Source organism: Chionomys nivalis, chromosome 23, assembly GCF_950005125.1.
Source record: "Chionomys nivalis chromosome 23, mChiNiv1.1, whole genome shotgun sequence".
Classification (NCBI taxonomy): Eukaryota; Metazoa; Chordata; class Mammalia; order Rodentia; family Cricetidae; genus Chionomys; species Chionomys nivalis.
Window position 1 is genome coordinate 3,073,629 of NC_080108.1, and position 15,766 is coordinate 3,089,394.

The following is a 15,766-nucleotide window of genomic DNA, read 5'->3' on the forward strand; positions in this document are numbered from 1 at the left end:
CTGGGAAAGTGGCTGGAGTCACGATGAACCTTCGAGTGGGTGCCTAGGTGACTGCAGCCATCAGGGTTTGGGGTGAGCAAAGTTTTACTCCAAGGACTGTTGCATGTATCACACTGGGAAGGGCTGGCCGAAGGAAGCCCTTGGCCAATAATGTCCCCAAGAGGCCCAGCCACACTGCACGTATTCTGGAAATATTGACCAGTGTTTCTTGCAGCTGGCTTTCCAGCTCTACCTGAAGACCCATCCCTTGAAATTCCTGGGCTTCCTGCAAACCCTTGACATTCGGTCTGATTTGGGGCTTATTCAAACAATGTGAATAATGTAATTACAAAGTCTCTCTTCTAGGAATTTGCTCTTGCATGCTAGTAGTGTTTATAGGTTTTTTTTTTTTTTTTCAAGACAGGGTCTCTCTGTGTAGCTTTGGCGCCTGACCTGGAACTAGCTCTTGTAGACCAGGCTGGCCTTGAACTCACAGAGATCCACCTGCCTCTGCCTCCCAAGTGCTGGGATTAAAGGTGTGCGTCATCGTCATCTGACTGTTTTTTTTTTTTTTTTAAATCATGGCCATTTTAATAATGGCAACAAAACAAAACAACAAAACCCCCAAACCAAACAGAACCAACTCAGGTGCCCCCAAATAAAAAACTGGCTAAGTAATGATAGCACATTTACTTGGCTTGTAATTTCGAAACCTCTGAATAATCTTTTACCATGATGCTGTAGGTCAACGGTTCTCAACCTTCCTAGTGCTGCAACCTTTCCATGTAGTTCTTTATGCTGCTGACCCCTCAACCATAGAATTACTTTGTTGCTACTTCATAATTGTAATGTTGCTACTGTTACGAATTGAAATGTGGATATCTGACATGAGGATATTTGATGTGTGACCCCAAAGGGGTCGCAACCCACAGGGTGAGCGGCACTGCTCTCTCTAGGTGGTTATGGTATGAAGTGGGGCAAGTGTTTGCTACCTGCTAAATAGAAAGAGCAGACTATAGGGCTTCAGGATAGATGGAAACCAGCTAGGGGAAATGCAGAAGTTACTTTACTGACAAAGAAGAGGTAAAAAGCTTAAGGAAACATACCTACATAGTAACCATTCTGGGATCAAGGATGATGCCAGGATTCTTTTTAATTTTTCAAAAAGTTGCTACAGTGTCTGTGTGGTTGTCGGCAAATGTAAAACAATACCAAAATAAAAACCAAAAAAAAAAAAAAAAAACAAGCAAGCAAACAACAATAAAACCTCTAAACCAGTTTGTGATTTTGCCTCTCTCTGTCCCCTTAGCTTAGAGTCCTTCTCAGGATGGGTCAAAACAGTGCTCAGCTTGTGTATCCTAAAGCCTCTTGTTCCTCACCGGCCCCAGCCCCTGTCTGCAGAGCAGGGGAGCCACAGACCCCGCAGAGCAACTCCCCCTCCCTGCTCTCTGGGGCATGGTCCTGCCAGCTTTCGGCTACATCAAGAACATGCGATTTGCTTTAAAGTGACAGGAGACTTTTCAATTTCCTAAAACCCATTCCTTGTCAACACTGGCCGCTAAATATTTTATGCCCTCTGGTCCTGTGGCACCTTGGGGACTTCCTTGGAGAGACCGTTCTGTCTGTCATTATGATGAAAAGATGGCGCCCTGATGGGTGGGTGGGGGATGGGAAGGAGCAGAGGCGGTGGGGGGGGGCAGAAGAAAGGAACAGTCGAGCAGTTTAGCATTTTCTGCTTGTTTATGTGACCCCGTGCCTGGGAAAGGGGACCCCTGCTCTCAGCTGCTCTGGGCTCTGACGGACTGGACTGCTGGCTTGACAGGTCTCTCCACCAGACCCTCTGGTTAATGATAATGCCACCACAGCTTCAATCCCCATCACCAAAATGTTAGGCCTGAACCTCGGAGCTCCTGTGGCCCTCGGGCGCCTATGTTCAAGGGACCTGGGATGGAGGGGGCTCTTTTTCCCAGCTGTCCTGGGCACTCTGCATCTCCATTAAGATGTTTTGAGGCCACTGCTTTGCCACGGAGTGATGAGCGTATGCAAATGTGTTGTCATAGGAATAACTCCGTGAATGTCTACAAAGGGCGTGCAGGGCATGAGGGATGGCGCAGGGCACCTCACTTCCTGTTCACCTCCACAGTCACTAATGGGTCAGGTCACCTCACTCAAGTTTCTGAGACCCCGAACTTCTTTCCCCATATCAGAGCAATCAACATTATCCAGAGGAGCTGTGGCGAATGAGAACGTAGACAGGGAAGTTCTTTATAGAGTGTCGTGGGACTAATATTTACGTCCTATTACCAGCTGGAGGTCCTGTGCAAGGCAATTATGTTCACGATCTCATTAGAAAGATACATTCCCCATCCTTGATGAAACCCAGGGCAGGGCTCTGTTTATAAAGGCATTTCCTTTCGCTCAGCCTCAGTTTCCCTCATTCTACCCCAGGGACGATGGTGGCAAATAAACGAGAAAAGAGAAGTTGTACTCAGCTCATTTCCAGCAGAGTGAGTACCCGGCAGATGGTAAATTCTCATTTTGGCTCTACCGTATGGAGCACGGAGCGGTGGTTCTACCGGGGGAGCTGAGAACCAGCCTCCAGGGCTGTGGCGTCTGCTTGTCTACCGCATGCCCTCCTGCACTGTTTCTCCTCCCACTTTCCATGCCTATCTGCCCTGTAGGCTTTGGTCATGGTTTCTGTGGCTTTCCTTCTTGGTCCCCACAGGAAAGCCAGCGAACTGGGTGTTGTCACTAGAGGGGTCCCTGAAAACAAATGCTGCCTCCCATATGTGTGTGTAAAAACAGATGCCCGTGTTAAGAAAAAAAAAATCCAATTCCTACATTCAGACAAAGGCAGCAAGGACCAGGAGTAGAGATTTTACTCCACGATTTTTTCAGGATGTGGCTTTTGTGTTTTTCTCCCCTTCAACATGCCAGCTGCCTTCCAGAGCCTTTGGTGTGAGTGCCGGGCAGCGCCTGTATCTAAACCTAAACAACCTTCCGGTGTGTGGATTGAAAATGTTTGGGCACCCTGTGCTGGCTGGTTGAAGGCCCATTTAGAGAGACAAAAATACTTGTCTGCACATCCTTAGGTTTTGGCGGCTTCCTCCTGGGTAATTCTAGCTTGCTCACAGACTGGAGAGAGAAACTCTCCAGCCAGCAGGGCGAAGCCTGCCAAATTGCAAAGACAGTGGCAGGGAACAGATTCTGCTCTGGAAGGCACCATCACAGAAGCTGGCACACGGGACAGTGCACCAGCATTGGGCTGGGAGGGGATGTGGGTGCTGGCACTGCCAACGTGTGGTCACGGGGCTTGGAGAAGGCGTTCAGAGATGGGTGTTAGTAACAGAGGAAGGCACGGCAAGCCAGGCTGGGAGAGGGCCCCCCGTCAGCTTATTTATATTCTCTAGGCTCCGATAATGTTAGCAGGATGGTTGCTCACCAATTGAACTCAAGCCAAGCTCTGATCCAGGGCCTGGCAGTAAAGGTCCTGGTCCTTGCCAAGTCATCAGAGGATATACTGGATAGCCAGTCACCATTGGGGTTTCTGATGTCTATCTTCTGAGGCCCAACTCCCTTGGGATAGTATGAGGTCCTTCTCCCAGTGGCTCTAGGCCATTCTTCCTATCTCAGCTCCCTCCAAAGTGCCCTCTGCTTTGGCATTCAAGCCTCCAATATTTTTGAGGGTCTCATGTATCTCAGGCTGACTTTGAACGTAAGCTAGAAATGAGCTTGAACTTTGATTCTCTAGCCTTCACGTCTCAGAAGTGGGATTACAGGAGTGTGCCACCATATCTAACTTACATGGACCTAGGGATTGAACTCGGGGCCTTGTAAATGCCAAGCAAACAATACTCTATCAACTGAGCTGCATACCCAGATGTCCAGTGTTCTTTGACCACATGAGGCCTGGTAACATCTTTGCATATACCATCTCTGTTCTTTTTTTTTTTTTTTTTGTCATCCTGCAAACCCCTGGTCCAAACCTGGTACCCATGCCCCCTCTTTACTGAAAGTGGATGCTATGATGCTTTTCAATCATTACATCTTAAGCGATGAGCATTGTTGATTCCATGCCGTGCTGATGTCAATCACTTCAGTATATGGTTAGGAGAAATGAGGTTCAAAAGACCTCAAAAACTCATACACGCACCAGAGCTTGGGGTAGCTAGGGACCTGTTGAGTGGTACAGCTAGGGTTCAGCCAGCTATCCAACAAATATGGGCTGGGCTCTGACGGTATACCAGGCACCTTGGTTAAGTAGAGGAGACGGCAGGCTGAATTCCTGTCCTCGTGCAGCTTATGGTCCAGAAAATAAACAGGTGTCTGTACATGGTGTCAAAGAGGATGTTCAGGGCTATGAGTTTAGGTCCACTCTGGTCTGCTGGCCCTGGAAGGATTCTATCACTGTCCTCTGAGTCCTAAATTCGGCCACATACTCGTTAGACCTAAAGGTGAACTCTCAGGGCAATTAGGCTGGGGTAGTTTCTTCCTTGTCTTTGAACTCTGGGAACTCAACACAGGCCCTGAACTAAGTGGGACCCATTCAATGACAAGAGGAGTTGTCATCCGGCTGGCTGGGTGACAGATGATAGGAAGGACACACGGCACACAGGGTCCCAGCAGATAAAGTCTTCTCACCTGAGAAATATCCATGACGGAGTCACAGCTGAGAGGCCTGGCAGAGGTGAGGTCATTGGAGCCCAGCAAGGTGGAGATGATCCCGTTTTGATCGACGCGTCTGATCATTGTGCCATCCACGAAGTAAATGAGCCCGAACTTGTCCACTGTAATTCCTAGGGTGGAGAAGGCCACAGGGGTCAGCACTGGAGACGAGAAGGAGCCGTGCAGTAGACAGTTTTGGGATCTGGCATCTTCTCCCGTACAGCTCTCTGTCCCTCTGCAAGGGTCTCGTACACGGAGGTCAGCACTAGGGCACTGAGCTACGCCCTAGTCCCTCTAGCTCCCTTTTGTTATTTACCATTTCGTTTATCACTTACGTTTGTTTACTTTTAAATTTTAAGAAAAAGAATCTAAAATTGTTATTATTTCTTTCAGACAGAACCTCATATAGCCCAGGTTGGCCTTGAGTTCCAGATATTGAGAAGATGACCTGGAACTTTGGAACTCCTGTCTCTACCTTCCAAGACTGCTGGGATTATATAGCATGACCAGTGTTATGCAGGGCTGGGGCTTGAACCTAGGGCTCTGTGTGAGTCAGGCAAGCCCTCTATCAACTGAGCTACATCCCCAGCCCCTCCAGCCCCCTCCACAGATGAACAGGGTGCTGGGACGGTGTCAAGGCTTTGAGTGTCCCATGAGCAAGGGGTTAAAAATCTAGTGTCCCAGACCTCAGGCTCTGGCTTCCCACTTTGCTGCCACAAGAGAGGTTTCTTCTTTTACTTGGCTACCAACAGAAATGTCGAGGAAGATGTTTGCCAGCCTCACTGGGAATTATTTAAAGGAACCTCTTTCTGAAGTCCTGCAAACACAGTCATGAATCTCGTGTGTGTGTGTGTGTGTGTGTGTGTGTGTGCAGGCTGTCACTCAGCACCCTCCCTTTCACCAGACCACCCTTCCCAGGTCTCTGTGACCAAGTCGTCACTGGAGTGCCTGGCATCTTTTTTCTTACTTGTCAGATCAAAGGGCTGTTGGCAGCCCGCATTTCTGCCTTAGGCCTGCCTGAGAACTTCTAAGGAGCCTGTGGCACCCCAGCAGGCTGCTTGAGAAGATCTCATGTGAGGTTTGTGTTCCCGAAGGGCACCCTGGGTGATGGTAGCAGTGGTACAAAACCGTCAGAAGGTCACTCAGGAGTCGGCTCCTTCTGGCCAGGGATTCATTTCATAGTCACCTGGAGAGCTTCTCCTTGGCCTCACATCTGGCAACACCGCTCAAGAGATGGCAGGGACAAGGGCTCATGTGTGCATCCAAAGTTCCTGGGTGGCATCTGCCACCCATGTAGACAGTGAGGGGAGATGGGTTTTGAAGTGGAGGCACAGGACTGGGTCAGAACCACATGCAGTACCGTGGGAAATGACAGACCAAGGAGGGCGGTGGTGACAGAAAGGGTGATCTGGTCACTTGATTGGCTCTGTTTTCTTTTGGCCAGCCAATGTGAGGAGGGGTTAGAGGAGGCCTTGGGAGAGGGCAGGGTGAGCTCTGAGGCTCCTGATTTTGTGATTTCCCTCCTGACTGTTGGGTCTCCTCATGGCTGTATGGGATGACAGCTTCTGATTGGGGAGATCAGGGAGAGACCTCAGTTGGTAAAGTGAAGGCCTTCTAGTACCGGAACCCAAGCCCCACGGCCCTGGTGAGCCATCCCTGTGTTCCTCTTCACACACATAGACACACACAGAGACACACAGAGATACATACCACACAATACACACACACACTGACACACCATACAGATACATGCAGACATAGACACACAGATTCACACATACGCACACACTGACACACCACGCAGATACATGTAGACATAGACACGCAGATACACAGATTCACACATATGCGCACACTAACACACCATACACACACATACAGATTCATACACACACATACACTGACACACCACACACATATATACACAGATTCATGCGCGCGCGCGCGCGCACACACACACACACAGAGTTGGGGGCACAACTGACTTGGAATTGCTAGTTCCCAATATTCATCAGTGACCATTGTGCCAATACTGTGTGTTTCCAGGGCTTAGGTGGGTTCTCAGGTCCTTGTGTCTCTTCCAGGCCAGTAGGACGGGTTAAGGCCTCCAGGGGTATCTGAGTGACGGCCAGAATGCTCATCCCATCCCTCTGTAAAGGTCTGGGAGGTTGGAAGAGGACTTGACACCCATGTGCAGGCAGCTTCAGGACTGGAAGCCTTTGCTGTGGTCCTGCCTGGAATGGCAATTAATTTCCTTCCTTTGGCAGTGGGGCATGAGTCTGCCTGTCTGCCCAGCTATGCCCTGTCTCTCCCTTCCCTCTGCCAGGACTGATGAGCGCTCCACGAACAATTGGGTTTCTTGTTTACGAAGTTGGCCGCGCAGGCTAATAGAAGTGATCTGTCCCCTGATTAATTACTTCATATTTTTCTCCTTTTGTTGTGCTAAATAGATGGACATCTTTCCTCCTCCCTGTTGCGATGTGACTGCGGATTGCTGTGTCCCTGTCACTCCTATCTGGGCTAATTACAGGCTTTCGGGCAATGGTGCCGCCACTCCATCTGGGTGGGTGAGGGAGGGACCGCAGGCGTTCAGAACAACAGAGAAACGCCAGGAGAGGAAAAAACCTCTCGGCAAGAAACCGTTTTAATTTGGAGAGACCAGGGTGCTGTATCTGACAGGGGCCGCAGGGATCATTTGGCCCAACCTGCTTGTTTACAAACCGGGAAACTGAGGTTGGAAAGGGTAGAAGCCTCTGCTGAGAGCTGTCTAGTATCAGAGAAGAATCTCGTGCAAACCTGGGCCTGTTCTCTGCTGCTTACTCCTTACTAGGGAGTCTCAACTAAGAGGGAATTTAACCCTTGACGACACAATACTTCCCCTGCAGTTATCACCTGACTATTCCATTAGTTAGAGAGACAACCTGTCATGATCCTATCCCGGTGCATCTGTGTGATTACATAACACACTATAATGGCAGTAATGGGGATCTCCTCTGCTGTTATGTATACTGCGCATCTAGCTGTCCCTAGTAGACATTTATATGCCTGACATTTAAGTTGGATTATGACCTTGTAATACAGAGGAGGAAAATGAGGTTCAGGGAGGTTCAACAACTTGCCCGACATCACACAGTTACTGGATGGCAAAGCCTGAATTTGCATATACGAGTTTTCTGAAGTCTACTGCTTTGATTTGAAACCAGACCTTGAAACCAGGTGCTCCTTAACAAAGTAACCATTTTTTTTTTTTTTTTGGGTTTTTTGAGACAGGGTTTCCCTGTGGTTTTGGAGCCTGTCCTGGAACTAACACCAAACAAATGGTATGGTTTTAAATGCGAGGCCTTACCCCTGGGATTAGTGAGCGTGGCTTCTGTGGCTCTCCCGCCATCTCCGCAGCGAGTGTCATCAAAGGGGAGACACTGGTCCCCAGTCCCCGCCACCACCTCTGAGTTCTTGGCCAGGTCCTTCACCACCGTGGTGGACTTGATCCTGAAGACCCGCCGGCTGTTGGTGTCAGACAGGAAGACGGCCCCGCTCATGGGGTCTGTAGCCAGGTAGTATTTGTGTGCTGGGCTGTGGCTGCAAGAGAAGGCAGGGCTAGGGTGAGCGCTTTTCTTCTTGCCATCGTTAGCTAGAAATGTACAACACAACTATGGCCGTACCACCCTGAGCGTGCCAGACCTCATTTGATCTCAGAAACTAAGACGGGTTGGGCCCGCTTAGTACTTGGACGGCGGATCTACGACATGAACCCCCAACCAGTTTGATTCTAGGAAAGATGCTCTTACGATGATGCTGTCTTTATTGCTGGTCACCTGAGAGCTCTGCCTAATGTCCCCCCCTCCCCTTCAGTCACTAATGCAAAATCTCTTGTCTGGCCTGGGGACGTGGCTCAGTCGGTAAAGTGCTTGCCTGGCAAGTATCAGGACTTGAGTTCAGTACCCAGAACCCATGTTAGGAAACAATAATCCAGCGGTGGGAACATGTCCCTGTAATCACAGTGTTTAGGAGGCAGAGACAGGTGACTCCTGGGCTCAGTGGTCAGCTAGCCTGCACTCCTTGGTGAGCTCCAGGCCACTGAGAGACTGACAACAAAGAGAAGGTTCTATGGTGCCTGAGAAGCACCACCCAAGCTTGTCCTTTGCTTTCTACATGCATGTACACATATCTGATGCCTACCTGCACATACGTGTGCCCTCACACCATGCATACATACATACATACATACATACATGCATATACCAAAAACCCCATCATGCCTCTTGATGGCTAATGCCTCTATCAAATGCTGAGCTCATGCTTTTCTTCTTTTCTTTTACGTGTATTTGTGATTTGCCTACATGGATGTACGTCAACGATGTGTGTGCAGTGCCCACAGAAGCCAGAAGAGGGCATCAGATCCCCTGGAATGCAAATCACAGACTGCTGTGAGCTGCCATGTGGGAGGTGGAAATTGAACCCAGTCCTCTGGAAGCACAGCAGGTATTCTTAATAACTGAGCCATCCCTCTAGTCTCAGCATGTTTCCTTAAAAAGATTATCAATGAAGCTTTTCATAGGAGACAGCTCATTCAAGATAGGAACATGAAGGCGCATGGCTTTAAACAACAACCCAAGAATTTAAAACAAGCCTTTCTCTCAAGATTTTTCATTTGTTTGTTTTTTGGTTTTTCGAGACAGGCTTTCTCTGTAGCTTTGGAGCCTGTCCTGGAACTAGCTCTTGTAGACCAGACTGGCCTCGAATTTACAGAGATCCACCTGCCTCTACCTCCCGAGTGCTGGGATTAAAGGCGTGCGCCACCACCGCCTGGATTCTCTAAGTTTTTTACAGCGACTTCCAGTTCCATCTTGGGACTGACATGTAAGACACTGGCTAGACCTGCCTCCTGCCAGTGTTCACCCCATTTCCTGTTGTTCCCCATGATGGATTTAACCGGGAGTCCAGGTGTCTCCCCCACTGCAGTCAGCCATAAATGGGATGCAGGATCAGTTTCTAATCTGCAGGGAACTTCAGGAGAAAGAAACAGAGAAGTGGTGCTGATGGGGGTCCTGTTTCTGGAAGAAAGTCACAAAAACTGGACTCTGGTAACAGGAAAGCCGGACCATGCAGAAACATGAAAGGGACAGGGCAGTCTAGCCAGAGGCTGGGGAAAGTGTTCAGGGTACGAAGCCAGCTCAGTCTCCATTCCGAGGTGGGCCCTGAAACTTGGGTGTGTCATGCGGCCCTTGGACCTCCTGCTTCCTTCAGCTAGAAGAGGGGAGTGTTAGCGCTTGCTTACAAACTGGGAACATTCTTATGAAACCACACGCATCAAATGTGCAGTGACATATAGCACATAGGAGATGATGTAGGCTTCTCCCACAGGCCTACATCCTGCTGCTCAGTAGCCCTGATTACAGCTTCCTTCAAGCCTAGCGTGCATGGGTTCTGGGCTCGCCATGGGGAGTGCACTGTGACGTCAGCTTTCAGCTCTTTTGTGTGGTCTAACTACTCACTGGTCCCTCAAACTACATCTCAATATTGTACACTTATCAAGCAGAGAGATTAATCCCGGGTCCTTTGGGAAAGTTTTTCATTTTGCAAACTGGCTCTATTACGGTTTTCTTCCCGAGTTCCACTGATAAGACATGCTGTTCTGGGTGGCATTTCCTCTCTAGCCCCTCTACTCTCCCATTGTCTCTCTGTGAATGAGGGCAGCATCCTCTTCCTGCCCAGGTCTTCTTTAGACCTTTTTGTTCTGATTTGACCCACAACCCACCAGGTCATTACCATGTCTCACTGTGCATGACTCTCCTCCCATGTTTCAGAGGAAGCACGGGTCTCCAAACCTGATGCTCCTCAGGCTTCTCTCACAGACCTGTCCTAGGAACACGCACACCAGGTCCCCCAGTGTGTCTGACCCTGCCTGCACCCACTCTTCCACCCTGTTCCCCTTTGCCACTTACTCTGCAGGTGTCCACTCAGGGACCTTTCCTGGCAAACTTCCCTGGCTGTTTTCTCATGTGCCCTAGGGTTCACGCTAGTTAATATCTCACGAAACACCAGGACGATTTACATGTCTTCCATTCTACCCAACCGTGCTCAAAGGGGAAATTGTCTTCCGCATGCCCAGTGCTCAACACGCAGCTTCCCCGCCCTCCGGAGCAGCTTGTCCTCCGTAGATGACATGGCCATGTGTGGCTTATTTAGGTGGGGTTTGCATGGAAATCACTTAGCTTTCCTTTACTTCCCGTGGGGTTGGTGAAATAGCCCAGACATCCTGTTTATCTTGAGATGTCCCCCTGGGACTTAGAAGGTGGCACAGAATTAATCTTCCCAGACAACCCTGATCCTGGCTTAATAAAAACGCAGTGACCTTAGATCCTGCTTTGTCACGCTGGAGCATCCTGGGCTCCCAGCTTCCCTGTGACAGCCAGGAGGCAGGGGGACTATTTCATTTCTGCGTGCATCACTCTTGATAAACGGCTACTATCTGCCTTGGCAGGAAGAGGACCCTGGGGGAGGCTGGTGGAGGCCCTGTCCGCTTAGATTCGCCCCGAGTTTCCAGCTCACGTGGCCCTGCAGCCCTGGAGAAGTGTCGCTTGCGTGGAGCTTCTCAAATGGGGGTTCCGGGAGAAGGCGGCCTTGGCAGGATTATTCCAGACTCTTTAAAAGCTATGGTTGCATTATTTATGCTTATCTGGTGGTCAGCATAGAAGAAAATGCTTGCTCTGGATGGAGAAGGTGAAGGTTTAACTGGGGCAAGTCAATAAAATGTTGTGTCTCCTTCAGCTGTCCAATGGTCAGGTCTCTGCTCTGCCCACACACTGGCCTTTAGAGACATACATACATACATGCATGCATATATACACACATACATATACACAGCCACACATACATAGACACACAGACACAGACACACAGGCACATACACATAGACACACACACATATAGACAGACAGACAGACAGACAGACACACACACACACACATGCACACGAGGGTTGCTTGTTTTGAGGCAGGGGCTCATTTATCCCAGGCTAAACATCAAACTCATCATGTAAATAAGGATATCCCTGAATTCAGCATCAAATTCGCCATGTAGCTGAGGCTATCCCTGAACTCGGGATTGTCCTGCCCTGCCTCCCAAATGCTAGGATTATAGCTGTGTACCACCAAACTGGCTGTATTTGGTGCTGGGGATAAAACCCAGGGCTTTGTGTGAGCCTTGTTAAACCACTCTGGGTGCAGCCTTGAAAGAAACTAGTTTGCTTTTTACCACCAGTAGGCAAACATGAGTGCTTGAGCCAGATAGGCAAAGGTTCAAACCCTGACGTTTGCTTGGGTAGACTGCATTTCCACTCTTAGACTCTGTGTTTGTATCTGAGAAATGGGGGTGATCAATCCACTTCCAAGGACTATTGGAAGTACATGAAGAATATAAGCCTCCCCATATCGTGTCTGTTATGATAAAAACTGAGATGGTTAATAAATGGTGGCTGTTTGTTTTTGTCTTTGAGATGGGGTCATATATTTCGGGGGGCTTAGAACCTACTGTGTAGCCAAGAACGGTCTTAAACTTCTGGTCCTTCTTCCGTCTCCCAAGGGCTGGGATTAGAGGCCTAGATCGCCATGCTAGTTTCTGTGAGGCTAGGGATCAAAGCCAGAAATTCAAGAAATACTAACCAAGTGCTCTACTATCTAAGTTATGTCCCCAGCCCCAAATGGCAGCTTTTAAGAAAATCTCTGGTAACACTGAGAAGACTCTAGAATATTTGTGTTGGTACATAATAGAGAAGCTACCTCTTCTTGACACAAAGCTGTCCTGTCGATCTATTTTCCACGACAGTTAGGGGCTCCTTTGTGTTAGTACTCTATGTGTAGCTTGGTTTGAGGGAGATTATATTTATGCTTACTTCTAAGAACAGACTTCCGACAGTTCTCCAGACTCTGGGGAAGAAACCATGGAAGAGATAAGGATGCTTATTTCCTGAACAGATCCACAGCACAGATGCTGAGGGGGCTATGGCTACTGGGAATGCCCACGACAGCAGGGGGCATGATGCTAAAAGACAGAGAAAAGTCTATCCTGGCAGTACACACACACACACACACACACACACACACACACACACACACACACCACACGGGCCAAGGTTCCCTCGGAGCCAAATGCTGCTACTGGGAAAAACAGAAGCAGTGATGAAGAAGATAAACTTCTAAAACTTCTTTAATCTATCCAATATCCAGTAGAGAAAACCAGAGTGATGTTTCATTTGTATTTTAATAAATGAAGCTTGCCTGAAATTCAGAGAGTAAAACAGTTGCACTGACCAGTCTTACAGACCAGGCAGTGGTAGCACACACCTTTAATCCCAGTAGCCACACTAGTTTGGCATAGAAACTGGGCAGTAGTGGTGCACACCTTTAATCCCAGCCCTAGAGAGGAATATAAAACGAGAGGAGACAGCCCTCAGACACAGTCTCATTTTGAGATTCCTAGAGGCGGGATCACCATTTCTGACTGAGGTAGAGGTAAGAGCAAGTGGTTGGCTGTTTTGCTTTTCTCACCTTCAAGTTGAACCCCAATTTCAGTCTCTGGATTTTTATTAATCGAGCTATAGGGGACACCGAGGCTTAGAGAGAAGAAGGGATTTGCTAATAGTGAGATACCAGTCCAAAAAAAAAAAAAAATCACAGTTGGAACCCAGGTTTATTATCTTAGGAAAGTGGCTGGCAATGGGCCAGCCCCCTTTCCACTCTGGTTCCACTGTGGTTCACTATGGAGACAGATTTTTCTCACCTGAGAAAACAATGGGTCGAAAGAAGACAGGCTCTGTTTTTGACCCCGTACCATGGCTACATCAAAAGATCACTGAAAGAGAGCCGGAGAGATGGCTCAGCGGTGAAGCACACTTTCTGCCCTCCTGAGGACGCAGGTGCAGTTCCCAGCACCCACACGGCAGCTCACAGCTGTCTGTAACTCTGGGATTCCACACCCTTGTACAGGCATACATATAGGCAAAACACCAATGCACATTCATAAAAAAAAAATCACGGAACGTCAGAAGTACACACGCCCATTCATATATGTGTGCGGGATACACCCACACACAGAGACAATCGCAACTTTTGTAACTGATAGGTGAGGTGAACAGAAACCAGAAAGGCTGGCTGATCAGCGAATGTCACACAGTACAAGGCTTCTCAGCTGATCCTGCCAGTACCGCAGGCATGTCCCAGAGAGGTGTCACCATGGACTGAATGGTTCAATGCTAAATGCCGGGTTTTAACGTAAGATACAGAAACTGAGAGGACAGACCTATGAACAGTTCAGTATCATCCATTCGAAGCTCACTGGGCATTGGCTTCAGTGTGAACACAGGCTACTTCTGCACTGGAAAGGGCATGTTTCCCTCTGCTGACAGTGTGAACCAGGAAAGAGCTATGTCTCCACGGTTACTCTGGCTGCCATGACTTAGAGTTTAAGGTTTGACCACGGTTGTTGTTCTTAGCTTTTACTTTTGGTCCTGATTTCTGCTGAATTTATCTTCTTATATGTGTCCTTGGTTGTAAAAGGACTAATTTCCTTTATGGGGAAAGATGGAGACATCTTATCATGATTATCTTAATTATGGTAAATTGTAGTATGCTAATTACAAAGCCAGTGTATGGAGACTGTAACAGTTATTAAAATCACTAGTAACATTTTTCCATAGTAATTTCTGGAACTTCTTTCTGGGCCTGAAAATGCTGACTAATTTGAAGAGATCCTTTTTTGTTCCCTAGAATAATTTTTAATAACCGTAAAATAAAAATAATGAGAGATGAAGCAATTACTTCAGGGTCATATTACTGGGAAACATCACTATCCTTGCCAGTAAACTGGCTATAATCACAGATGTCAACCTCACAGATATAAGATGGTATCCATGCACATTGTCTAACTCTCTGCTATGTAGTAAATAATCTACACATATTAATTATAACTTAAAATAATATATGCACATCCATTCCTACTCACATATAGTTATATAGAGAGGTAAATTTAATAATGACTGGTAGTTCAGGCTTTGCCTGTCTCATGATTCCCCAAAGAGCCTTCTTTTATCCCAACCTATGACCATCCTATGCACCATCAGAGTCTTAGGTAGACACCTGAGAGTCTTCCCTGAGGCTGCGTAAAACAGCTCTGTCTGTTCATGGTCAGCAATCAAATCTACACAGGGACACAGTTCTGTGTGAGGACTGTCCTCTGCATGACGTCACTGTGATGTCCTGCCTGGACGAGCCTCTGGAAGGGGTCGCTGGCATTGCCAGTGCTCTGACTCTGCAGTCTAGAATCTGTTTTCACAGTCTTCCCCTCCATAAGATGGTTTGGCACTTCCCACCACCGTCTTTGAACTCAATAGAGGATGTGCTATTCTAAGGACTGATCAGGCTGTGGCTCTCAAGTTCTTCCCCATTACTCCAGTCTGTCACATCTACAGACTACAGGGACCTCACTTTGCCACAGGTCAAAGGAGTTCAAATCTTCGCCCTCCTACCCCCACCACAATTAGTGGGGTGTTGTGGTTGCAACCGATTATCCCCTATCAGCTTCTAACCACACAGGGCTCCTTTGCCCTTGAGCCATCTGGGATTGACAAGCAGGGCTTACCATACAGCATGCAACAGCAAGACAGGGGAGAGGCAGGAAATTCTCCACTGGTTGGCTTACCTATGTCTGAAATCTTTATTTCTGACAGAAGACAGGAGAGCAGGGAATAGAAGAGAGAAGGAGGTGTTAGCAGCAGGGTTAGACGCATTATTAGCGCTGAAAACTTGACAGCAATGCTACTGTACAACACGGTAATAAATAAAGACTTAGCGGCCACGACACTGATACATTTTATATTGAATACTCTGTCAGTGAGATCACTTACAAACAGCTACACATCTCAGAAGGGCCCCAGCTCCCCTTGCAACCTACTGCTGACTTTGGTGAGAACATAGGCCGGTTACAGTGTTGCTACCTTAGCAGGGGCTCAGACCACATAGGGGCAGTGGGGACAGACATACACCCAGAGATACACAGGCTTGCTGCTCCAGCTCCAGGTCTGTAAGGTGTGCTTTCCTATGGAAGCTTTAGAAACGTGGCAAGC

General features: G+C 48.1%; 1 protein-coding gene across 1 annotated transcript in view; it reads right to left on the reverse strand.

The window, feature by feature from the left end:
- The window catches only part of Tenm4 (teneurin transmembrane protein 4), a 664,092-nt gene that overhangs the window by 30,460 nt on the left and 617,866 nt on the right, over window positions 1-15,766 (reverse strand). The window contains 3 exon segments of the mRNA XM_057756666.1: window positions 4,621-4,775; window positions 7,991-8,223; window positions 15,343-15,363. Of these exon segments, the coding sequence (XP_057612649.1) occupies window positions 4,621-4,775; window positions 7,991-8,223; window positions 15,343-15,363 (409 nt within the window).